Source organism: Euleptes europaea, chromosome 1 (assembly GCF_029931775.1).
Source record: "Euleptes europaea isolate rEulEur1 chromosome 1, rEulEur1.hap1, whole genome shotgun sequence".
Lineage (NCBI taxonomy): Eukaryota > Metazoa > Chordata > Lepidosauria > Squamata > Sphaerodactylidae > Euleptes > Euleptes europaea.
Genome location: NC_079312.1, coordinates 182,171,881 through 182,196,854, shown reverse-complemented (window position 1 = coordinate 182,196,854; position 24,974 = coordinate 182,171,881). Strand labels below are relative to the sequence as shown.

Sequence of the window (24,974 nt, the reverse complement as noted above, 5' to 3'; positions counted from 1 at the left end):
CTTTGAAACCCAAAAGCTGTTTTAAAGACAGATAACCGCAATACGCAGATGGGCCGCTTAAAGGACAACAACTCCATGCACAGAGGCCAGCTCTTCACAACACTGTATATTTCAGGAGAACGCCCCAAATTTGCATCCAGGTGAGCTAGCAGTGATTTCACAAGTGGCAGATCGAGTGTCACTAGTGCTGAAACTGATTTTTTTTAAAAAAATATTTTATTAGGTTTTTAGGTAATGCAAAAAGAAAGAGGGGGGAAAGGGGATAAAGGACAGTAGGCTTTACAGGTCTTATTGGGTTAGCATCCGGAACAGGCCGTCTAATTTCAGCCCTTTTTCTTAACAGTCTGTTCTGATCTAATTTCTATTCTGAATCGTAGTATTATATACTTTATTTCTCCTGAAACTAATTTTGAACAGCCAGCCTATAAGTCCTTTCCAAGTATGGTAAATTCAAAATTCTGCCTTGCATCACCATAGAAGGGTTAGCATTTAATCTAGCTTTAAAGAAGGCTCGCTAAGTGAATACAACAACTGGCATGATTTCTGTAAAAAGTACAGATGTATAATATTGGAACATATATGGGAACCAAGTATTGAAACATATCTCGACTGTACAAGGATGTTTAACCTACTGCTGTTGTATTATTATTTTGTTGTTGTTATTGTAAAGTAAACTTAAAATAAAGAGCTTAAAAAAGAAGAAGAGTTGGTTTTTATATGCTGACTTTCTCTGCCACTTGAGGGAGAATCAAACCGGCTCACAATCACCTTCCCTTCCCCTCCCCACAGCAGACACCCTGTGAGATAGGTGGGGCTGAGACAGCTCTAAGAGAGCTGTGACTAGCCCAAGGTCACCCAGCTGGCTTCGTGTGTAGGAGTGGGAAAACAAATCCAGTTCTCCAGGTCAGACTCCACCGCTCCAAACCACTGCTCTTATCCACTACACCATGCTGGCTCTCCAATCAAATACAAAAAAAAATGCACACAGCATTCAACCTGTGGCAGTTTATTCAGCTCAGAGGGTCACAGTAGGACTATTACAAGCTATCTATCGCATTCGAGCTCACACCACTAATGTACTTGTATGTGAACACAGACCTCTGCAAACCCGAGAGCCCCGCCGAAGAGCCTAACAAACCCAAGGAGGATACTTACGAGAGAGGTACTATAATGAGGAAGGGTCCGTTAATACGTTTGTGCTCCATGAGGTATGTAATCAAAGCAATGGTCTGGATTGTCTTGCCCAGACCCATTTCATCCGCCAGGATTCCGTTGAGATTATTATTGTACAAGGACACTAGCCATTCTAGGCCTTTAATCTGAGGGGAGAGAAAAAGGAACACGAGTGGGTTATGCCGAGTGGTAGAGAGTGTCAAAACTTATTTCCACGAAGCACCGTCAGAACCACACTCTACACCAGGGGTGTCAAACTCAGTTGTTATGAGGGCTGGATGTGACATAATTGTCATTTGGTCGGGCTGGGCCATGCCTCGCTAGCCCAGATCGAAAGTGTGTGGGGCTACCTCGGCTGGCCGGATAAGAGCTCTCAAGGGGCTGGATTCTGCCCATGGGCCTTACGTTTGATACCCCTGCTCTACACAGTACAGCCAGCACGTGAAGCTACCCAATACCAGTTTGCCCATTTCGACCAGAACTCTCTCCTCAGACCGGCAGTGCCCCCCCCCCAGAGTGCCAAGCAGGGACGTGCCCCACACTGCTGCCTGAAATCCTTTAAACGGGGAATCAGAGTTGGAAGGGACCACCAGGGTCATCTAGTCCAACCCCATGCACAAGGCAGGAAATTCACAACTACCTCCCCCAACCCACACACACCCCAGTGACTCCTACTCCATGCCCAGAAGATGGCCAAGATGCCCTCCCTCTCATCATCTGCCTAAGGTCATAGAATCAGCATTGCTGACAGATGGCCATCTAGCCTCTGCTTGAAAACCACCAAGGAAGGAGAGCCCACCACCTCCCGAGGAAGCCTGTTCCACTGAGGAACCCCTTTAATGGTTAAAAAGTTCTTCCTAATGTCTAGACGGAAACTCTTTTGATTTAATTTCAACCCGTTGGTGGTTCTGGTCCGACTTTCTGGGGCAACAGAAAACAACTCGGCACCTTCCTCTCTATGACAGCCCTTCGAGTACTTGAGGATGGTTATCATATCCCCTCTCAGTCTTCTCCTCTTCAGGCTAAACATACCCAGCTCCTTCAACCTGTCCTCACAGGACTTGGTCTCCAGACCTCTCACCATCTTTGTTGCCCTCAACAAAGACTAACGCACCCAGGCCCCTTCTGCATGCAAAACAGCCACTCTCCCGACGGCCTCTGACCCCTCCCCTAATTCTAGCTGGGAAACAAGCCAGGTCTGCTCAGAGGCGAAGGCCTCTGCTTCCTGCCTCTCACCTGGTACTGTTTGAGGACACCGTTCACCATGAGTGAGGACTGTTTGTCCACCCTTTCGGTGACCGCATGGGCCACAGCATAATAGGACTGCAACCCCCTCGCCAGGGCCTGAGACACTCCATACTCATCATCGACATCTTGCTTAGCGTTCCTAGGGAAAGAATTTGAACAGCATTTTTTTTCAAAGGCAAGGCTCTTTTTTCGTTTTTGGCCTTCAGCAACTTCTCTTGCACGAAGCAAGAGCAAAAGCAGCCTCATTTCCCTCTGAGAGTTGTTAAACCTTCCTCTTTGCTCATTACTCGCTGCCAAGGTTTAGTTCTGGGCACAAACTGCAGAAGCCACAAGACACCTTGGATCACAGAATTTGCCTTCCGGGTTCAGCCTCGCTGGGTATTTGGCTGTCAGGCTTGGAGCACAAATGATCCAGACAGTTTCAGAGGGCAGCTGTGCTGTTCTGCAGCAGAACAGCGAGATCCGAGTCCAGCGGCACCTTAAAGACCAACAAGATGTTCTGGGCATTAGCTTTCGAGAGTCAAAGCTCCCCTCATCAGATACCTGACAAAGGGAGCTTTGGGTCTCAAAAGCTCATCCCCCCAAAATCTTGTTGCTCTCCAAGGCATTACTGGACTTGAATCGAACTATTCAGAAAGACGAGCATTGGGCACAAACCAGGTTTGCTGTTGGGCTCCCCCATTTACTCCTTTCCTTGCATGGGGAGCCATAACTGTACATGTCCAGGTTTAGGAAGTTCTTTGATATGACTCCACTCTGTTGCGACACCAGAAATGCTGGGGCCTCAACAAACTGGAACGTGCCCCTTACATCTGGGCCCACACGGTGGGAGTGACACCTACCACGTATCTTGATCATGAGGGGAGGGAGGACAGCTTTCTCACTGTCTGCCTAAAGAGACAGTGCTTTTAAAACTGTATTCTGTATATGCTTTTTATGTCACTGTATTGAAGCGTTGTAAGCCACTCTGAGCCTGGCTCTGGCCAGGAAAGAGTGGGGTATAATAAAATGAATACAATAAAAAATGAAAAATAAATTGCAAAAGCTATCAGGAGAGGAGACAAAGCAGAAGGCAAAGGGCATGAGCAGCGGTTGCCTCGGTAGAATCTGGATCTTTCTGTTCCTGGATTCACTGCTTGTGCATTTTGTGAATCAATGCATGTGATAGTGTGGGTCTTCCTCTTACAAAATGGCTTTTCCTGGCCTCCAAAAGAAGAGCATTTCCCCACCCACCCCTCAAAGGGAGTGCTCCACATGTATTTCCCTTGCGAACTCTCCAGCACTTAACAAGAAAGAAGAAGAAGAAGAGTTGGTTTTTATATGCCGACTTTCTCTACCACTTAAGGAAGAATCAAACCGGCTCACAATCACCTTCCCCTCCCCACAACAGACACCCTGTGAGGTAGGTGAGGCTGAGAGAGCTGTGACTAGCCCAAGGTCACCCAGATGGCTTCATGTGTAGGAGTGAGGAAACAAATTCAGTTCACCAGATTAGTGTTCACTGCTCATGTGCAGGAGTGGGGAATCAAACCCGGTTCCCCAGATTAGAGTCCACCGCTCCAAACCACCACTCTTAACCACTACATCACAGACTGACACTCTCAGGGACTTGGCAGGAACAAAACGAAACCCACTCTATGATGTGCCTGGCGTCCACTTCGGACACGTCATCGCTGTCCGGATCGGGAATCTTTTTCTTCTCCTCCACAGGCAAAGAAGGCTGGGCAGGTTGTGGCTGCTCCTCTTCCTCCTCCTGCCAGAAATTGAGACAGCATCAGAACGCACATGTAGAGTGTGATAAACTTAAAACATTAAAGGATGCTCAAGAATCATCCTTGACAAAAAGAGCCCTCAGCCAAGGTTCCCATCCAGGATAGAATATATTCTCCACATGAATAACTCCCTGCAAGGAGAGAACAAAGACACCGGGGGGGAAAGCACTAGCCTAGCCCGCATCTTGGTGCGCTCATTTTCCATGAGCAGGTTTGTATCAGGCATCCCCAGCCCTTTCGAGACTCTGGGTAACTCTGGAATTCTAACACAGTGTGGAAAGGCAGCCACAAAATGGCTGCTGCAGGAGGCAGAGCCAACCACAAAATGGCTGCTGTTGTTTACTTTCAGCCACACAGTGAAGATCCTTGTGCTGTGGTGGCAGCTGCTGCCAAAGCAACTTTTTTTATAAATCTGCACAGCCAATCAAATCTCCCATGGCCAATCAGAAGCCTTGCTGGATGGAAACCCCACCAGGCCCTGTTTTAAGAAAGTGGGCTAAAACAGTCCCACCTGTTTTAGAGCACTTTCTGAAAACACTTGGTCAACAGGAAATGTGTTGGTGGGTACCACGGTGCACATGGGCATCACGGTGGGGACCCCTGGTTTATATTACAAAAAATGTCCTCTCTCCAGTAGCAGAACTGGTGCAGTCCAATCTACTGCTTTAGCATTCAGCCACTTATCTATATCTCACACAACCCCCCTCCCGGGAGATATAGCATTAAGATGATCGCTAAACACGGAGTTTGCGTGAACATCATTTGTGGGCACTTCAGTGTGGTCACAGAGATATGAGTGACACACCAAAGAACAGACCAAGTAGATTAGCTGAATAGTACTGGCAAAACATCTTGCGGCAACCTCAAAGGAGAACCTGAAATACACAGGTACTAGCTGTTATCTGCCCGTCTGTGAGCCTTCCTGAGCCAGAAGCCGGCACAAAAGCACAGATGCAAAGGCAGAGCGAGGTGGGGATTTGCAGAAACAGTCTAGAAAGGAGGTACAGTACAAATCTGGAAGTCATCAACTAAAGAGAACCTAAGGGAAATGGCCTCGAGGGGACAGGGGTGAGAGAACGTTGGGGGAATGGCGACTGGGAGAAGAGCCGGAAGAGAAAGACATTGGCTGAGCTGCCATGATGTCACAGAACACTCAGGAGAAATTGATGCATGATTCACAGAGACAGAAAGAGCAGTGAGCTCTTGGTGGGAAGGGATTTAGAAAGGTAAGGAGGGTTCCAAGCTGGTTTCAATTTCTATGCAAGTAGGAACATTGGTTATCCTTAATCGTGACTAACGTTACTACCACGGACATAACGCCTAACTATGGTTACGGCTGTCGGGGGGAATACGTGATCCAGAAGGGAGAACACGCACGAGTCAAGCAACTGGGAGAAAGTCAGCATGGGGCTGAACTCAGCACAGCTAAACAAACTCAACTCAGTATATGCCATGGCAGGTACCAACATTCGGGAATCAAATGTGATTCTGCATCAGACAGGCAATCAATCTCCCAGTTCAAATTCTCACCATGGTTTAAATAGTTTAAAAGGGACCATGTCAGAGCTTCGTATCTGGTCAGTATCCCCTTCCATAACCTCAGAATAGCTCTTAACTCCCTCCAGTTTCAAACCATGCCAATGGCTTGGATAGCTGGACATTACTCGCGAACTCCATGGGCCTCTCGCCTATGTATTTGTGGAGACGCTCCAGAGGACCTAACTCATTACACCTTATTCTGTCCTCTACACAGAGCCCAGATTTAAATTTCTCGGAGCATTTCTAAAGGGCTTAAATCTTTTTCCAGATCCAGAGAAGCTGCTCTTTCTCCTATCAGACACCAATCCTGATGTTTCCTACAAAGTGTCACTCTTTGCTTTAGCAGCCAAGAAAATCCGAGCTAAAGCTGTTTTTAATCAGGGAACTAACATATTTAAATACTAGCTTCTTGGGGGACAGACTGTTTTAAAGTTATTTCAATGTTATTTTAATGTTTTGTATGATAGTGATAAAGTTTATTGTTTGTGGCTGAAGGCCATCACAATCACTAACTCAGCATATGTGCTTGGTCTCTGCTTTCACTTCCTTTGCACACTGAGCTGTTGCTGCTGTGGTGGTTGTCATCTGCATTTCTGGCGATGCACAGATGCTCTTCCAGCAACACAGGAAAGGCAGTGTTGTTGCATACAGTGTGCAATACTTCCTAAGGCTGTGACGTCACGATATGAAAAACACAACGTCCACCTTCGACAAATGGGCACAAGCTTTGCACGTTGGGACTTTGTGTATGCAACCCTACAGACAGAGGCAAACCTGCTGCTTGGTTTACAGCGCATTCCTGACCTTTAAGGGCGAAAGCCCTTAGGAGGCTAGGAAGGTGCTGTGCCAGCGTTGAGGCCCTCCACGCGGGCATCCGGGCTACTTACGCCGGAATAAGTGGCCCCAACGCCAGTGGGGAGGGCCGCACGCCGCCATGGCAGCACCGCCCCAGGACACCGCCAGGGTCTTCCGCCAGCATCCCACCTGCGTAAATGCCCATGCCAGCATCCCAGGAGGCGTTCCCGGGGTGTTCCGGGGGGAGGAGCTGCCATTAGGCAGCTTTCTGTCCCTGTTCACCCAGGGTACGCCGGCGGCAAGAGTTGTGAGGCTGCGCCAGCTTTTTCCTGGCGCAGCCTCACTTTTCTCAATGGGGCGTAAAGGCTCCATTTGAAAAAAAAAGCCTCTAAGGCCTTTTTTTGGTCTTTCGGCGGCTGTGGAATGGCTTAGGAGGCGGCACAGCAGTGCCTCCTCCCCGCCGTCAGCTCAGGAATGGGCTGTTAACCTGACTGATCCAACTGACGTATTGCCTAAGCAAAACAAGAAAACTTTATGTTGAAAATAAGTGCCACTGCATGGACCTCTGGCCAAGGTCAATGTTATCTGTTCAAAGTAAGAAATGAGAGCAGAGGAAAAGCTGAAAAGCGGACCACAGCTGCGCACGACACTGGCATTTCCAGGCACAGCCACCTCCGAAGGCATACTTTATTTCTCGGTTTTGGTCTAGCTCAGAGAAAACAGATTAAAGAAAAGAAGTCTGAAGCCAAACGTTCCTTCTTACCTCCTCCTCCTCCTCCGTTCCACTTTCCTCACTGTCAGATCTTGGAGCTACTTCGTATCTATTTAAACAGTTATTACATTTTTTAATGTTGCTGATACACTGGAGTAAACAAATCTGTAGGAAAATGTTCATTATATTCAGTGATACGTGGGTATTCTGACCAGGGCTGCTCTTCCCTTCCGACTCAGAAAACAAGAGCATTTCTGACATCACTGAGACATCACAAGGTGGTGGGGAACCTCTTGACTTCTACAAAAGGAAGGGCTGCGTTATCACATTTATCTTCTTCATGTAGAAGTCAAGAGGCAACAACCTCAGCAAATGAAAACTGATTTCATTGTACTGGACACCGGAAACGGGGCAGCTCTTTCCCCCTTAGAGCCCTTTGCATGGCACAGCAAGAGATAATTCCCTCTTATCATGAAACATATTTAGAAATTAACAGAAAGCCCAATTTCCTTTTCTGTTGGAGAGTGAATGAGGAAAGCATGACAAGAGATTCCCAGGGCAACGTGCCATTGCAGAAAAGGAAAAAAATAACGCTGGGACTCACTCACAGACCTGCTAAATCAGATGCCTCGGTTCGTTCAGTTTCTGCCTCTGCCTTCCAGTTTAGTGACACACGTAGCTACTCCCCACCCTCATTTTGTCCTCACAACAATCCTGTGATGTAGGTTAAGCTGAGGGAGAGTGTGGCTGGCCCAAGGTCAGCCCGTGAACTTTATGGCAAATTGACATTTTGAACCTGGTCCTAGTATGACATTTTAACTGCTGCCCCACTGTGGTTTTCCCTCCCTCCCTCCCAAAGGAAGACTTCACAGGCATGACAGTAGGGGAGGGGCCATGGCTCAGTGGTAGAGCCTCTGCTTGACATGCAATCCCCGGCATCTCCAGTTAAAGGGACCAGGCAAGTGGGTGATGTGAAAGACCCTTTTCTACCTGAGACCCTGGAGAGCCACTGCCGGTCTGAGTAGACAATACTGACTTGGATGGATCAAGGGTCTGACTCAGTACAAGGCAGCTTCATGTGTAGAAGCCTGACGGGCTTCACCGCCCAGTCCAGCATCCTGATTCCAAAGCAGTCAGTCGAACAGCAGATCATGAAGACAAGGCCCTTTCGCGTCAGGGTACAGCCAAGCACCCAGTCTTTGCATTAGCAACCAAGTGGGAGTCTGCAACTGGTGAGGGGGGGGGGAATCAGCGGCCTTCACTGTACCCTCTTGTGATGTTTTAAGGGCCATGAGGGCTTCAGAACTGTGTTCCTCCAGGCAACTGGTATTCAGAGGTACACTGCCTTTCAACATGGCGGTTCCATTACAGCTATCATGGCTACTAGCTGTTACCAGAGTTATCCTCCGTAAGACTGCTTAAAGCCATCCCGGGCTGAGAAATTTAGAGTTTCTTGAATCTCAAAAGCTCCCAAGGCACCAACTGCTCCCTGGATTTTCTAAAATAGTCCAGGCCGTTTTGGCCTTTCAGTTTGTCCGAGGTCCGTAACAGTGGAGCACCCGACTACGACACGGAAACCAAGGTTTACTTTACTTTAACCAAGGCTTACTTTACTTTAACGATATGGCTCATACAGCCAATTCAGGTCTGAACAGGGTCGCACTAAGACTGAGACTACAGAACGTGATCGTTTGGCGCCTTACCCGGGATTCATCTCTAACCAGGTGTCCAGTTGCCCGGCCTTTGGCGCATCTGTGCCAGTAAGGATGTTCCCACTCTCCACATGGATCACCTTCACAGGGAGGTCACTCATTTGGCTAGTTTCATCCAAAGGCTAAAAAAAAAGGGATAAACGTATGGTAAGCATTCTCCCTTCTCTCCTGGGCAAGTTGAGATTTAAGTCAACTAAAACAGAGGACGGAATCCTGAAGCTTGTACAGAGATTGCATCGATGTTCTTAATATTGGACCGTGACAAATATGATAAACGCACAGTCTGCGCACAGAGCCCTTTAGAAGAAGAAGAGTTGGTTTTTATATGCCGACTTTCTCTACCTTTTAAGGCGTCTCAAAGCGGCTTTTAAGGCATCTCAAAGCGTCTCAATCTCCTTCCCTTCCTCTCCCCACAACAGACACCATGTGAGGCAGGTGGAGAGTTCAGAAAGAACTGTGAATAATAGCCCAAGGTCACCCAACTGGCTTCGTGTGTAGGAGTGGGGAAACCAACCCGGTTCACCAGATTATAGAGTCCGCCGCTCATGTGGAGGAGTGGGAAATCAAACCCTGTTCTCCAGATGGGAGTTCACCGCTTATGTGGAGGAGAGGGGAATCAAACCCGGTTCACCGCTCCTAACCATTACACCACTCTGGCTCTCACTTTAGACACACGTGTGATGTCCTGACATCAACTAAGGACGTGCAGGTACAGGGGGAAAGCTTGCCATGTACTGGGGCAATTGGCACATTCTCGCTAGTCATTAAAAGCCAGCTGTAGATCATAAAAGATTAATTTTTGAAGAATTCTACGGCCATCCCATTCAGTGAGCACCATCCAGCAAGCTTTATAGCTAAGTGGAGATTTTAGTCTAGGTCTTTGTGGGTGAACCAGTAAAGAGCTCAAATGTTGTTAGACAAAAGCTGGGTATGCTATAAAGAGGGTGTGGGGATTTTTCTGTGTGCTGTTTGTTCAGTTATAACCGGTCCCACCCTAGACTCAAGACAGAGTAACAATTTGTAATAATCTGTTCTTTGGGTGAAATGTTCTCACTGCAGAAGACAGACATTCCTGACTAACAAACTTTTCTATCCAGCAGGCAACCACAATTATTTGCTCTTACTTCGCCATCTGGTCCGATCGCTGGTGTCTGCCCTTCTGCAGCCTCAGCCTTCTGGAAATAAAGATAATTAATACAGCATCTACTATTAGTGTGAACAACAGCCAAAGGCATTTGCAAACATATTATTCTGGTGACAGGTATCTAGAGCCCACATCTACTCTCCACTGGGGGACAAGAGAAGTCAATCATCCTGAAAGGAAACTGGAATCTAAGTGAGGCGAACTTCAGGCAGAGATTCTTTCCCAGAGTGGAAGGTTTGCGCTGCCCATCAACCATCAAGTGAACACCATCCAAACTGTTCTAATCGGGAGACGCTCCCACCCATTCTCAAGGCATACTTCCAGCAAGGGGGGGGATGCTCCAGAACAGGAACCGGAGCCACTTCAGCAGGCAGGTGTGAAGCAGTTCCTCAGGGGATGCCTGCTCCACCCCTAATCAGTTCTCCCACAAGTGCTTTTTCTACATAAATGCTCAGACCCCCTTGGGGAGATGGAGCTGACTCAGTGCCACAGCAGAAGATTCCTGTCTGGGGTAAGGAAGACTGAGATTCAGGCTCTGACCGATCACGGGGCTCTCTTGCATGCCCAGGCTTGGGTGAGCTAAGAAATGAAATCAATATGTATCAAAGTTCCCTCTAAAACAGGACTATCACCCTGCTGCTTCCGTAGGTTAAAGACTGTGGGGTGGATCCTACACTCTTACCCCACCACGCTATTGAGCAAAATCTGTTTATTCATTACAATATTTATACCCTACCTTCCCTTGGGGCTCAAGTTTGAAGCCTTCTTACAATCTAAGGAGATAATCACTTAAGTTGGAGGAAGGCTCCTTTGGCTACTCGGAGGATGGTTGGATCCACTCCATTATTTTTTAAATCCATTGTTAATTTTAAAGGCCCTGACCTGCATGGCCCAGGTTAGCCTGATCTCATCAGCTCTTGGAAGCAAAGCAGGGTCAGCTCTGGTTAGTTCTTGGATGGGAGACCACCAAGGGAGTCCAGGGTCGCTGCGCAGAGGCAGGCAATGGCAAATCACCTCTGTTGGTCTCTTGCCTTGAAAACCCTACGGGGTCGCCATAAGTTGGCTGCAACTTAATGATGCTTTCCACCACCAATTTTAAAGAAGTGTGTGTGTTTGCTTATTAAAACATTGGCCACTGGAGTAAGAACTAAGGGACTATTATTCTAAGGAAATCTTGGTTGTGTATATGCAGTCAGGCCAGAAGCTCCCAAACCAAGTGGCCACCGCAAAGCGGAAAGATGGAAATGTGGTTGACCGTAGTTGTTACCTTCTTTTTCTTCTTCTTCTTTTTCTCTTTTGCAACCTGAGCGGCCTTGTGCTGTCTCACCAGTTCTGTGAGGTTGGCAACATACTCATCGGTCTGCTGAAGCAAGTAGGCTAAGCGTTTATCTTTCTTCTGGTCGATCAGTTTCCGATACCCTTCTTCATCTTCGGCCTTTAAAAAACACACGTGTGTTTTTACTTCATCATCATCATCCCAGGAACAACAGTGATGTAAAAACAAAACTCTACCAAACAGCCAAGTCTCATCCAGGAAAATTCTACGCATGGATCACGGACTTACCATCAGCCTGCGCATCCTCTCTTTCTCGATTCTTTCATTCTCCTTCTTCTGCTCACGCTCCGTGTTGGCATGATACGTGGCCACTGCCTTTGTAAGCTTCTGAATCTTGCCCGTAACAGACCGATGGTATTCTTTAAAATCCTTGGCATGCTGGAGAATGCTGTTGAGGTACTCCTGAAAAGGAATTGGTAGAAAATAGGTTATTGTACAAGAAGCCTGCTAAATCTTATACTGCAAAAAGAAGAAGAGTTGGTTTTTATATGCTGACTTTCTCTACTACTTAAGGGAGACTCAAACCGGCATACAATCATCTTCCGTTCCCCTCCCCACAACAGACACCCTGGGAGATAGGTGGGGCTGAGAGTGCATGACTAGCCCAAGGTCACCCAGCTGGCTTCGTGTGGAGGAGTGGGGAAACCAGTCCGGTTCACCAGATTAGCGTCCGCAGCTCACATAGAGGAGTGGGGAATCAAACCCGGTTCTCCAGAGGAGAGTCCACAGCTCCAAACCACCGCTCTTAACCACTACACCACACTGTCTCTTAAGATCACATGGAATTTAAGAAATACACACACAGCCATCATAAAAACCGTTCATTCTTCATTTAGTGCTGTTTGTTCCAAGAGTGTACTTAATCTTTATTTGTGAAATTATCTATCGCATGAAGGAACCAGTAGCTTTACACCTGTACTAAAATGGGTTGGGGGGGGGGGGAAACACCTAGCCTCCATTATTAGAAATACAGAGGACCACATTTCTTTCCATGATGATTCAGAAGTGAACAGTAGTGGGTGGATTATGACTCAGCTGCACCTAAAGGAATCCAAACGCTGATCAAACTAGAGACAGTAACGATCACTGTTTATGCTGCCACAACCACATTCCCACATATCAGGCTTGGATCAGCTTCAGAATGTAGGGTGAAGGCACACATTATAGGCCCTCACTGCAAGTAGCCCTGTTGGTTCCAAGAAAAATCCCCAAACTACCTGGCTACTAAGGGCTTGACATCCAACTTGGGTGTCACATCCTTGGGGCTTACATAATTTGCCTTAGCAAGTGATATGGATTTTCTGGTCTAGTGGTTCCCTACAAAATTGTGCTTTCTACATCTAGAGGAGGGAAAGTGGTGCTTCTCTGTCTCCCAAAACAGAGAGGATAGCTCTATGACTCTTATTGGACCTCACGTAAGATTCTCCTTTCAATTTGTGCCACATGATCAGCTCTTCCTCTGCTCCACCAGAGGCCGAGTGCTCTCCTTACATGCAACAGATAAGCCATAAAGTCTGAAGGCTACCCTGCCTGAACTGCTTCAGCCAACCTGTGCATTGACTACTAGCAAAGACAAGCTAGAAAATGTCCAGGAATTCAGGGAAGGGGCATGTTGAGAAGGATTTCCAAAGGCATTATCCTCTGCCCGAGACTAACAGCACCATCTTCAGCAGAGTTAAACCCTTTTTGTCTGTGCAAATACAATGGAGGGGCTGTGGCTCAGTAGTAGAGTATCTGCTTGGCATGCAGAAGGTCCCAGATTCAATCCCCGGCAGTATCTCCAGTTAAAGGGACCAGGCAAGTAGGTGATGTGAAAGACCTCCAGCCTGAGAACCTGGAGAGCCGGTGCCGGTCTGAGTAGACAATACAGACTTTGATGGACCAAGGGTCTGATTCAGCAGAAGGCAGCTTCATGTGCTCATGTGATCCTAAAGGTCCTTTGTGAAACACTGGGGTGCGTTTTCTAACAATTTAATCTCAGGCTGGGCGTCTGCTTTATGAGCTGTTCACAAGCATGAAATTCTCTGCATAAGTAGCCGTGTGGTTTGTCGTACAATGTTGTAAGTCTCATCTGTCTCCCGTTATGGGCCAATGGATCAGTGACCTACGACGGGAGGGATTTCATTTCCATATGAGCCAGATTGTAGCTGGTAAGTTTTTTGGGCTCCCGTTGTCCTCTCTTATTTCTTTACTGAATGAGTTGGGAGTATGAAAGCCGGAGAGGGGGGTGGGGGAGGAATCAATTTGGTCTGCCCAAATAAAAGACTTTACTTTTTAAAGTATGGATATGAATAATACAACAGATCCTCTCCTCAGTCTCATACTTCCACCATCTTCAGCATACCATGCTGAAAAAACAAACAAACAAAGACAGCTTACTTGGTGCTTTTGCCGACGTTTGCGCTCTTGCTCAATCTTCTGCTGTTTCTCCAACTTCTCGGTGATGCGGGCCTCCCGCAAGGACTGCCTCTTGCTGCGTTTATAAGCCTTGGCATTCAGCGCTGTTTCCAGAGCAGTATCTCTTCTCATGCACACCACGACCTCTTGACGTAGCTTTTGAACAGAAATTAATTAAGGGGCAATCAGCTACACTTTGAGAGGAAAGAACAGACCAAAATTGTGTCACGCTTGCTGCTGAAGGGCACGCTGGCATGACACAATTTTGGTCTGTTCTTTCCTCTTCTATGGCAGTTATGAAGTTGGTCAAACATGGGTTCTCTTAACCTTTAACATCACATCACGCTGCCGAAACAGATCAAATTACTCTTTCCAAAATGGTCTCGGATACCGAGCGAGGTTCTTTAAGCCACGGCACGACCTACCTGCCTCTGGAAGTTCAGCAGCCGTAGTGCTTTAAGTTCAATGGTAGCTTTGGTTCGCAGGTCACCAGCCAGGGACCCGGGAAGGTTTTCAAGTTCTTGGATTCTGTGAGCAATGCGAGCCTGAAGTCTGCACACACCAGATGAGAACAACAATTACTCTAAGCTTTTCAGCCCTATAAGCTCCTCTAAACAAAGAGACACAGCAGTGACCCACTGAAGTGGGCGGCATCTTCTAATTCTGCAGAGTGGTTTGCTGTTCAGCTGATGTTTTTAGCTGATTTTATTGTTCTATACTTATCACATTTATCTGTATTGTATCTGTATTTATAGTATTTTTAAATGTTGTAAGGCGCCCTGAGTCCCCTGTGGGGAGAGGGTGCAGGGTATGAGAAGGAGAATCAAACCGGCTTACAATCACCTTCCCTTCCCCTCCCCACAACAGACACCGTGTGAGGTAAGTGGGGCTGAGAGAGCTCTGAGAGAGCTGTGACTAGCCCAAGGTCACCCAGCTGTCTTCATGGGGAAGAATGGGGAAACCAACCTGGTTCACCAGATAAGCGTCTGCCACTCCTGTGGAGGAGTGGGGAATCAAACCCGGTTCTCCAGATTAGAGTCCACCGCTCCAAACCACTGCTCTTAACCACTACACCACACTTGCTATAGTGTTAGCAAAACAAATGAAAGGTAACAGTGGCTTCAGACATCTGAGCCCACCCCTCTACCTAAGATGACCTTCCATACTATTTATTTACTTTATTTATACCCTGCCTTTCTCCAAAACGGAGACCCAAAGTGGCTTATGTAAGAGTTGTTCACCAGTAAGAGCTGTTCAGTGGTGGAATCAGCTTCTAGGGAGGTGGTGAGCCCCCACTCACTGGCAGCCTTTAAGCAGAGGCTGGACAAACACTTGTCAGGGATGCTCTTGGCTGATCCTGCATTGAGCAGGAGGTTGGACTAGATGGCCTGGATGCACCCTTCCAACTCTATGATGCTGTGTTGTTCTCCTCTCCTCTGTTTTACCCTCACAACAATCCTGTGAGGTTGGTGAGACTGAGAGTGTGTGACTGGCCCTAGATCACCCATCAAGCTTCCATGGAAGAGTGGAGATTTAAACCTGGATCTCCTAGATCCTAGTCCAACACTTTAACCACTACACCATGCTGGTATCACTATACCACTATGCTTAGCTACTGTATTGTAGCTGTAGCATGGCAGACATATTACCACATGGAACCCTAATATTTGGAATCAAACCAACAAGTCCTATTGAATCTCTCAACTGAATTGTGCCGTGGTTGAAAAGATTAGCTAGTTATCGAGAGGGCACCAGTAGCATGATAAGAAGGAAGAAGAAGAAGAGTTGGTTTTTATATGCCGACTTTCTCTACCAAGGGAGACTCAAACCGGCTTCCAATCACCTTCCCTTCTACTCCCCACAACAGACACCCTGTGAGGCAGGTGGGGCTGAGAGAGCTGTGACTAGCCCAAGGGCACCCAGCTATCTTAATGTGTAGGAGTGGGAAAACGAAGCCAGTTCACCAGATTAGCCTCCACCGCTCATGTGGAGGAGTGGCGAATCAATCCCGATTCTCCAAACCATGGCTCTTAACCACTGCACCACACTAATTCTCCACTACACCATGCTGGAAGGTCTCTGCATTTGGGTGGGGGAGATTGATGGGTTGTTTATTCATATTCTGCTTTTCTCCCCAGCTTAGAACATTGTTTTCCTATTCTCTCACAACAACCCTGTAAGATAGGCCAGGCGGAGAGTTTGTGACAGACCCCAAGTCACCCAACGAGCTTCCATAGCAGAAGTGGGGATTCGAACCCCGGTTGCCCAGGGCCTTAAGTCTGCCACTCTATCCATGACACCGCAATGGATCTCCGAACCAGTGGATTACCTGTATTCTCTCTCTTGGAGGATTTCAACAGGGTCCAGTCCTCTGGGCTTCTGGATGGGAGTGATGCGATTTTGCTTCTGATGGAGCTGCACCATGGGGGCTGGCTGGGCTGGCTGCCCAGGGGACTGGGTCTGGGGTGGCATGACAGGGGATGCTGCTGGAGGTACCGCGGGAGGTGCTGGTGAAGGACGGCCTGTTGGCTGAGGAGGAATCAGCTTCTGAGGTGTGCTAGTAGGGGCTGCAGCATTGGCCATTGGTCCTGTTGGGGGACAGAATTCAGACAAAAAGGTTGGCAAGACTTTCAGCTGCCCTCATAAAACAGCCAGTAACAGGTCACTATTATGAACAGAAAGACAGAGGCTTCAAGGAATGGTTTCTGCCATTAAGCACTGGAATAAATTCACTTTTATTATATTTTAAAGTAAACTTTCCTGCAGGAAACATTAACCAGCATACGCTGCTCCTCACCCATTTAATCCTTACTATGGCCCTGGGAAATGGGTTAGGCGGAGAGCATCATGGCACAGATTTAAATTCAGAGCTCCCTGGTCTATTTCTGCCTCTCAATGAAACATACTATACTGGCTATCGAACTAGCACAGTGCTAGATAGGCTGTCTTGAATGATATGTGGGTCCTGCACGCTTGCAGCAGAAAACCCAGCATTCTTCCATAGGCACACACCTCGTCAAACTTTTTTTCCTATTTTTCTCCCAAACAGAAAATCTCTAATGAAATATTTTCTTTCACGGTGATGTACGAAATGCTTTTAAGTGTAAGATTTTAGATATCGCAACAGCTGAGCTTGCTCCTTCAAACTAATGGAAAGAAAGGCAGTTCCTGATATTAGGTAATTACAACTAGTGCATCCATGTAAAAATGGATACTAGTCATGATGCATCCCTATTCTCTTCAGGATCAGAGGAGCACACTTATTATATCAGGTGCTGTGGAATGCAGACAGGATAACGCTGCTGCAGTTGTCTTGTTTGTGGGCTTCCTAGAGGCACCTGGTTGGCCACTTTGTGAGCAGACTGGTGGACTTGATGGGCCTTGGTGTGATCCAGCATGGCTTTTATTGTGTTCATGCCTATTCTCTCCAGGATTAGAGAAGCACACTTATTATATCAGGTGCTGTGGAACGCAGACAGGATAACGCTGCTGCAGTTGTTTGTTTGTGGGCTTCCTAGAGGCACCTGGTTGGCCACTTGGTGAACAGACGGCTGGACTTGATGGGCCTGGGTCTGATCCAGCAGGGCCTTTTTTATGTTCTTATGTGTATAGTTATCAAATTATTGTTCCTGTATTTCAAATTAATCAGATACAAAACTGAGTTTCAATTAATTTTCCCCGCCCAAAGGAGTCTTACCTTCAGGCCAGGGCTTTGGGGGTCCACCAGGGGGCTGCCCAGGCATTCCTGGGGGAACTCCTGAGGGTCCAGGAGGGGGCATGTTAGGCCCTCCTATACCTGTGTACACATTGGATAATTATATATATATATTACACACACACACAAACACAGAGAAAGACTGTCCATGTAAGACATAGTTCCCTTCCTTCTTTGAAGAGAGGGAGGAAGTGGCATAGGTCTAGAAGAAGAGGTTCACTTTGGGGAGGGGCTATGGTTCAGTGGTGGAGTCTCTGCTTGGCATGCAGAAGGTCCCCGTTTCAATCCCCAGCAGCACCTCCAGCTAAAGGGACCAGGCAAGTAGGTGATGTGAAAGACCCTTTTCTGCCTGAGACCCTGGAGAGCCGCTGCCGGTCTGAGTAGACAGTACTGACTTTGATGGTCCCTCAAGGGTCTGATTCAGTAGAAGGCAGGTTCCTCTGTTCATGTGCATCAACTGCCCAAGATGGGTCCCCCAACCCACAAGCTGGTACTTACCATGAGGTCTGTTATAGTTTGGAGGTGTTGGGCCTGGGGCAGGCCCTGGTCCTTGAACTGGCCCTGTCCCAGATACGGAGGGCGGAGGTAGAGTGGGCATTTGCTGCTGCATTCCAGGCATCGGCCTTTTCCCCTGCACGGCCATCTGAAGATGGTCAGGTAAAGGCTGCCCCCTGGCAAGCATTTTGTAGGCCATGATCTGAGCCCTCAGCTGATGCAACTGATTCTGGTTGAAGGGAGTCGGGCCCCGATTCTGCTGCCCGAGAGCTTGTGGGTCAGACCCATCTAACGGAACTCCCCCAGGGCCGGAGGGCATCTGGGGGCCAGAAGAAGGACCGTTCGCCGGAACTGGGCTTGATGCGTGCTCAGAGCCACCAAGTGGTGAAGGGTAGCCTGCAAAAAGAGGCAGAGAGACACCCCCAATTCACTGTGCAATTTCCATATTCAAGCATTTTAAAAGTCTTATTTTAAACACGCTTTAGAATTGCAGTAGATTTTTTTTAAAAAAATTAACAATTTGAACCGGAAGTAATTACACCATCAAATACTAGCTAGGAACTATAAATATAAAAATCCCCAGTACACAAGTGATAGGTTGAATATACAGAGAGAACTGCCTGGCATGAGAGATCCCTGGATGTTCTGGCAGCAATAAATGGCGACAACACCAATGCCATCTGCCACCTCGGCCATCTTGCCGAGGTTAAAAAATGTACGTAGCCCCCCCCAAAAAATCAATTTGGGGCTTAAAAAAACCCACGTGAATTACTTGATCAAGATCTGCAAGGCGCACAATAAATCGCAGGTGGCCCAGTGAAAACTGTACCTCTTCTCATGATGGCATGAGATTAAAAGTGGGCCTGGAGATCTCCCAGAATTACAGCTCATCTCCAGACTGCAGAGACCAACTCCTCTGGAGAAAATGGCAGCTTTTGGAGGGTGGGCTATATGACATTATACCCCGCTGAGGTCCCTCCCTAAACCCCATTCTCCCCAGGCTCCACCCCAAGAATCTCCAGGAATTTCCCAATTTAGAGCTGGGATTATGAATCTGCTGTCTTGGCCATGGGATGTCATGGTATACATGTTAAAACGTGTGTTTTCTTATGCACTTTGTAAACCTTTGTAGAATGTTCACCAGCTGGTCAGGATTTGATTGTTTTAATTGGGATTTGATTTGCTTTAAATTTAGAATTTATGGTTAATTTTACTATTGATTATATTGATGTATTTTTAAATGATGTTACTCGCTCTGAGCCTGGCTTTGGCCAGGGTGGGCGAGCTATAAATCGCAAATATAAAGAAAAAATAAATTTTAAAAAATGTTGTGGGCCATTTTCTCTGCTGTTGCTATTTTCAAAAAAGTTCTCTCTTGCTCTCTCTCTCAGGTTCAGCAATCTGCCAGTCAACCCCATAGCCCCGATATGACCTGACCCACATTAATACTGAAGAAAGCAGCTACCTTGAGAATGCTGATCCATGGGGCTTGGAGGGGGACCCATCCCCGTGTGCCCGCCAGCCCTCATCCCCATGCCCTTCATCTGGCCGTAACGAGGGTCCTCAGACAGGCCTTTCTCGTGCATGGAATCCATCGGCTGCAACAACAGGGAAAACCGAACTTCTAAAACCCATCAAGGCACAATCTGTCCGAAAGAGCTGAAACACTCCCAGATGCAAAGCACAACCTGTTCTAGAAATGCATGCACAATTAGGCTGCCATCTGAGTTATAGGCATCCTTGATTTGTTAATGCCCCATCCTTAGTAGTACCTTGGCCCGACAATACAATAAACCAAATCAAGAGAACCATTGCACAGACAGACGCAGCTAATTGAAGAGGAAGCATTTATCTGAGAACAAATACCAGCAGATAAAGGATCACATATTTCAGACTGATGCCCCTTTAATCATGAACAATATTCAGAAAATCTTCTGCACGTACACATCACCATAAAACCTCACATTACTCTTGTCAGCTGCATGTGCTTGAGATAGGCGGCATACATTTCAGTGAACATTATAACCTTGGATTGGATCCTGCTAGGTTCTTTGCTGGCACAAGCAGGAGGAAGAACCCCCAAAAAGGCTACACTGGGGAACGTGGGACCCGTGTGGACAGAAGCCGGTGTAGGGAGTACAGGGAGGAAGGGAATGAGGTGAGATGCGCCCTCCTCTCTTTTGCGCCAGTGGAAAACTGGGGAGTCTCCAACACCCTCATTTCAAAACACGTTTTGTATGACAAATTCTTCATTCTACAAGCTATTTTGTTGTTGCCCCTTTTACCACACCATTTGTATTTTCGGTAGCGGTATTCTGCTGTGGTTTTGCATCCCGAATAAAACATGACTTAACCTAGCAGCCTATCAAAATGCATGATATGGAGGAACACACAAGTGGCATTTCTGTGCACTGCTTGTATGGTTCTTCTAACATCCAATTACTATCGTATGATAAAAGTCTGTATAGCACAACAACCCTCTATATAGAGTTCTTAGCTGAGGAATTACACTAAAAGTTGCAGAAAATGAAGCCTATGGGAAAAGAATGAATGTCAAAGCTACCAAAACCAAAATAGGGACTCTCTATGAGAGTTTACATGTTTTATTGCCAATGTGCTCCATCTTGAAGTATTAGCTTGGCCTCTAATAAGTTATACAGTTGAAATGTCCTGTTTTTTTTTTTTTAAAGAATGACAACTTAATTCACAAAAAGCTATGGATTACTGTCTAGAGATATTTCACATAGCTAGTTACTAATGAAACAAATTTCAAAAGAGAAGAGTGGCTTGAAACATGTTGAATTAATAGACATTTGGGGGGGAGGGGAAACAAGTTTCATGCCACTTAAAACAGATTTGCTAGATTCGAGTCCAGTAGCACCTTAGAGACCAACAAGATTTTCGGGGTATGAGCTTTCGAGAGTCAAATCTCCCTTCGTCAGGTATTTGACAAAGGCAGCTTTGATTCTTGAAAGCTTATACCCCCAAAATCTTGTTGGTCTCTAAGGTGCTACTGGACTTGAATCTAGCTGTTTTACTACACACAAACACAGCTACCCTCTGAAATGAAACAGATTAATTTCCAAATCACGCCTGAAATCTCAGACAGCAATTAAAACCATGAACAGGTTCTGACATGCATTAGAGGAAAGATGAAGGAAGAGAGACAACACAACTTATGTCCTGCTTGTCAGTTCCCATGAAATGGAAAAGGCACCGGGGCAATGAGAAGATGCCGCTCAAAAATGCACATGACAGTGTTATAGATCATTACCTTATGTATCTGATGCATGTTGTCCTGAGAATAACCTCCAGGCCCCTGGGGTGGTATCGGGTGCCCTGCTGACGGTGGCCCCGGGCTGGGGCCCATCATGCTATGTGCAGAACCGGGAGATGGTCCAGGGCTGGGGCCCAGCATAGCACCAGGAGAAGGCCCTGGCCCGGGAGAAGGCCCAGGGCGAGGCGTACCCCCCATGGGAGGATCAGGAGTGGACATTTTCAACAATGTTCAAAATAATATCCTAATGTGAGAAAATTCAGTATTAGCAAAATAATAAATGTCCACCTCTTCATGAAATACAATCAGTAGTCAACAACATGGCATAATTATAAGCCAACTCTCTTCTGAAAAGCAATCACCACCTGTGGATGAGTTATGAAAAAGAACTGAGAAAAGCCAGGGCCTCCCAAAGTGTTTGCGTTGCTGCGTATGACCAGGCCTCGCCCCTCCATCAGGCTCCACATGCCCATCACTTTGGCTTCGAAGGGAAACAGTGACTGGAAATAAGTCACACACACACACACACAAAATTGGTTGCTAGACTTGCATGTAATTATTGGAGGCCATGTTCCCCCCCCCCCCCCAACAAGCCTTCACGGGCTTCCAGCCCTCATCATGTGTTCATAGATTTTCCCTCAGAAATCCTTTAGCAAGTTCTGGGTTTGTTGAGAATTCTGGTCAAGTGTGAATCCAAGATCTGCAGCCTTCTAGTGGTTATTTCCCTCTCCTGAAGCTTGGTCAACCTCCTCCTCTCCTTGAGGCCAAGGCTATGCCCAAGCCACATCTCGATGCCAGCTCTCTCTCCTCTCTCCCTAACCTGAGGGCCTCCAGTTGCCATCTCCTTCCAAGTCAGTCTGCGACACACCATAGAATCACAGAATCATAGAGTTGGAAGGGACCACCAGGGTTATCTAGTCCAACCCCCTGCACAGTGCAGGAAATTCACAACTACCTCCCCCCCACCACACACCCAGTGACTCCTACTTCATGCCCAGAAGATGCCCAAGATGCCCTCCCTCTCACAATCTGCCTAAGATCATAGAATCAACATTGCTGACAGATGGCCATCTAGCCTCTGCTTAAAAACCTCCAGGGAAGGAGAGATCACCACCTCCCGAGGAAGCCTGTTACACTGAGGAACCGCTCTAACTGTTGGAAAATTCTTCCTAACGTCGAAACAGAAACTCTTTTGATTTAATTTCAACCCGTTGGTTCTGGTCCGGCCTTCTGGGGCAACAGAAAACAACTCGGCACCATCCTCTATGACAGCCCTTCAGTTTTATTTCACCTACCTGTGAACATCAATGTCTTGCTAACTCATAGCAGACTGTCCTGTTTGACCATGAGGGCACTCTCCAACTGCCAATGCTGTTGAAGAAAAAGTTGCAATTACTATTCTGCTTAAATATTGGGCAGAGGTAAGCTTCTTCAAGGTCATGTCCAACCTTTAAAACATCTACATTGCAGTACAGGGGAATAAGATCTTTAAACCCATGTTTCTGTTCACTCGTTCTCCACAAGAAGGGTCAAAGTCAATAACAGATCAAGGAACCATCCAAATGTCTCCTTGGTTCTTAGAAAGAAGACTGACCCCACCCACCCCCATGGTGTAAGCTGCCCTGGAAGGGAAAGAGCAAGCAATGCTCAACTTGCTGTTTCTAGAACTAGGGTGGTGCACCAGAAAAAAGTCAGTATTTTTTAAATCTGGAAATCAGGGAGGGCATAATAATCTGTATTCTGGGTTATTTGGGTCCCCGATACTGGTTTAGTATCTGGATTTGTTTTTTTCTCCAGGATTCTGAAATGATTCAGAGCCATTATTCCTCGTGGGTAATCTTTCCAGGGGTCTGGAAAGGCTGTTTGAGCAAATGTCACCCAAATTGCAGCAGAGTTGGTGCTGCATGTCCCCTAAAGACCCCCCCCCCAAGTTTCAGGTGAATAGGACCATGGGGTCCAATTCTATGGACCTCTGAACAAACTGCCCCCAGAAATATTGTTTCCTATGGGAAAAGGCTTCGGACAAGGTCCCTCACCAAATATTCCCAAGTGAAATAAGCAAGTCATGGAATAAGAGGACAGGTCCTTTTATGAATTAAAAATTGGTTAAAAGACAGAAAGCAGAGAGTAGGAATAAACAGGCGGTTCTTGCAAAGGAGGGACTTGAGCGGCACAGTCCCCACAAAGACCAGTATTGGGACAGTTTCTGTTACTTTTGCGCATAAATGATTTGTAACTGAGGGTGAACCAAGTAGTGGCCAAATTTGTGGATGATTCCAAATTATTCCGGATAGTGAAAACCAAGGCAAATCATGAACAGCTGCACGAGGATCCCTTTAAACTGGGTGAGCAGGCAAAAACGCATCAGATGAAGTGTAGTATTGATAAGTGCCAGGTGATGCACACTGAAGCAAAAAAATCCTAACTCTCTGTGTGTGTGTGTGTGTTATGTGCCCTCAAGTTGCTTTCGACTTATGGCAACCCTATGAATTAATGACCTACAAAATGTCCTCTTGTCAACAGCCTTGCTCAGGTCTTGAAAACTGAGGGCCGTGGCTTTCTTGATTGAGTCAATCCATCTCAGGTTGGGTCTTCCTCTTTCCTGCTGCATTGTCTCTTCCAGTGAGTTTTGTCTTCTCAGATCAGATGTTGTGGCACACCCATTTCTTTTAAAACCAACCATTATTTTTCTTTTTGGATTGTCTCATCATAGAGTTTTCAAGATAAGGGTTGGTCGGAAGTGGTTTGCTATTGCCTTCTTCTGCACCGTACTAACCAGGGTTAGCTGAAGCGGCACTGCCGTTGTCTTTGCAAGATTCTCCGCCAGTGTCACCTTCCACTACTGCTGTTGCCCAGTAGCTACCCTTCAAGGATTCCTCTGCCCCATCACCACTGCCTTGCGTGACTTTAAACTCTTTATGGTATTGCTCTCACCTTCTCTGACATACACGAAGCCCCTCACCATGTTAAGGTGCATGTCCAAGAGGGAGATCTAATTTTAAAATATATGCTAATGGGGTCTGAACTGGCTGAGACCAAGATTGAAAGATCTTGAAGTTGTAGTGGACAGCTCAAAGGGAAAGTCCATGCTGTGAATAACTATGAAAGAGACTGAGAATAAAATGGCCAATATAATGAAGCTCTTGTATAGTTCTCTGGTGCGGCCTCATTTGGAATACTGTGTACAGTTCTGTTTTTCGCACCTCAAAAAGAATATGGCAGAGCTGGAAAAAGCACAGAAGGGGGCAACCAAGATCATTAAAGGGTTGGAGTACCTTTCCTATGATAAAAGGCTGAACAGTCTGGGACTTTTCTGCATATAAAAAGACAACTGAGGGGGGACATGATAAAGGTTTATAAAATTATGCATGCGGTAGAAAAAATGGATAGAGAGTTTTCCCTGTCTCCCATAGCACTAGAACTCGGGGGTACCCAATGGAGTTAGGCTCAGAACAGACAAAACGTTCAATAGGTTCAGGACAGACAAAAGGAAATACTTCTTTACTCAATAAATAAACTGTGGAATTCATTGCAGGGAACATAGTGGTGGCAGTTATATTCAAAAGGGGGGCTAGACAGACAGAAGATAGATCTATTAACGGCTGTCAGCCATGGTGACTGAAGGGAATGGAGCCTTGGATACTCACCGTGAGGGCTCC

The 24,974-nt window shown here is 46.8% G+C and overlaps 1 protein-coding gene across 1 annotated transcript in view; it reads right to left on the bottom strand.

Annotated features, from left to right (window-relative positions):
* The window catches only part of SMARCA4 (SWI/SNF related, matrix associated, actin dependent regulator of chromatin, subfamily a, member 4), a 59,113-nt gene extending 36,426 nt beyond the window's left edge, over positions 1-22,687 (bottom strand). The window contains exons 1-16 of the mRNA XM_056867242.1: positions 22,611-22,687; positions 21,313-21,559; positions 19,504-19,636; positions 18,042-18,434; positions 17,526-17,624; positions 16,158-16,416; positions 14,254-14,380; positions 13,811-13,984; positions 11,660-11,833; positions 11,363-11,530; positions 10,076-10,126; positions 8,943-9,073; positions 7,291-7,348; positions 4,056-4,174; positions 2,410-2,560; positions 1,156-1,319 (exon numbers count right to left, since the gene is read on the bottom strand). Of these exons, the coding sequence (XP_056723220.1) occupies positions 1,156-1,319; positions 2,410-2,560; positions 4,056-4,174; positions 7,291-7,348; positions 8,943-9,073; positions 10,076-10,126; positions 11,363-11,530; positions 11,660-11,833; positions 13,811-13,984; positions 14,254-14,380; positions 16,158-16,416; positions 17,526-17,624; positions 18,042-18,434; positions 19,504-19,636; positions 21,313-21,534 (2,423 nt within the window). The 5' untranslated portion in view covers positions 21,535-21,559; positions 22,611-22,687. The remainder of the gene's footprint in view (positions 1-1,155; positions 1,320-2,409; positions 2,561-4,055; positions 4,175-7,290; positions 7,349-8,942; positions 9,074-10,075; positions 10,127-11,362; positions 11,531-11,659; positions 11,834-13,810; positions 13,985-14,253; positions 14,381-16,157; positions 16,417-17,525; positions 17,625-18,041; positions 18,435-19,503; positions 19,637-21,312; positions 21,560-22,610) is intronic.
* Between the last annotated feature and the right edge of the window lie 2,287 nt (positions 22,688-24,974).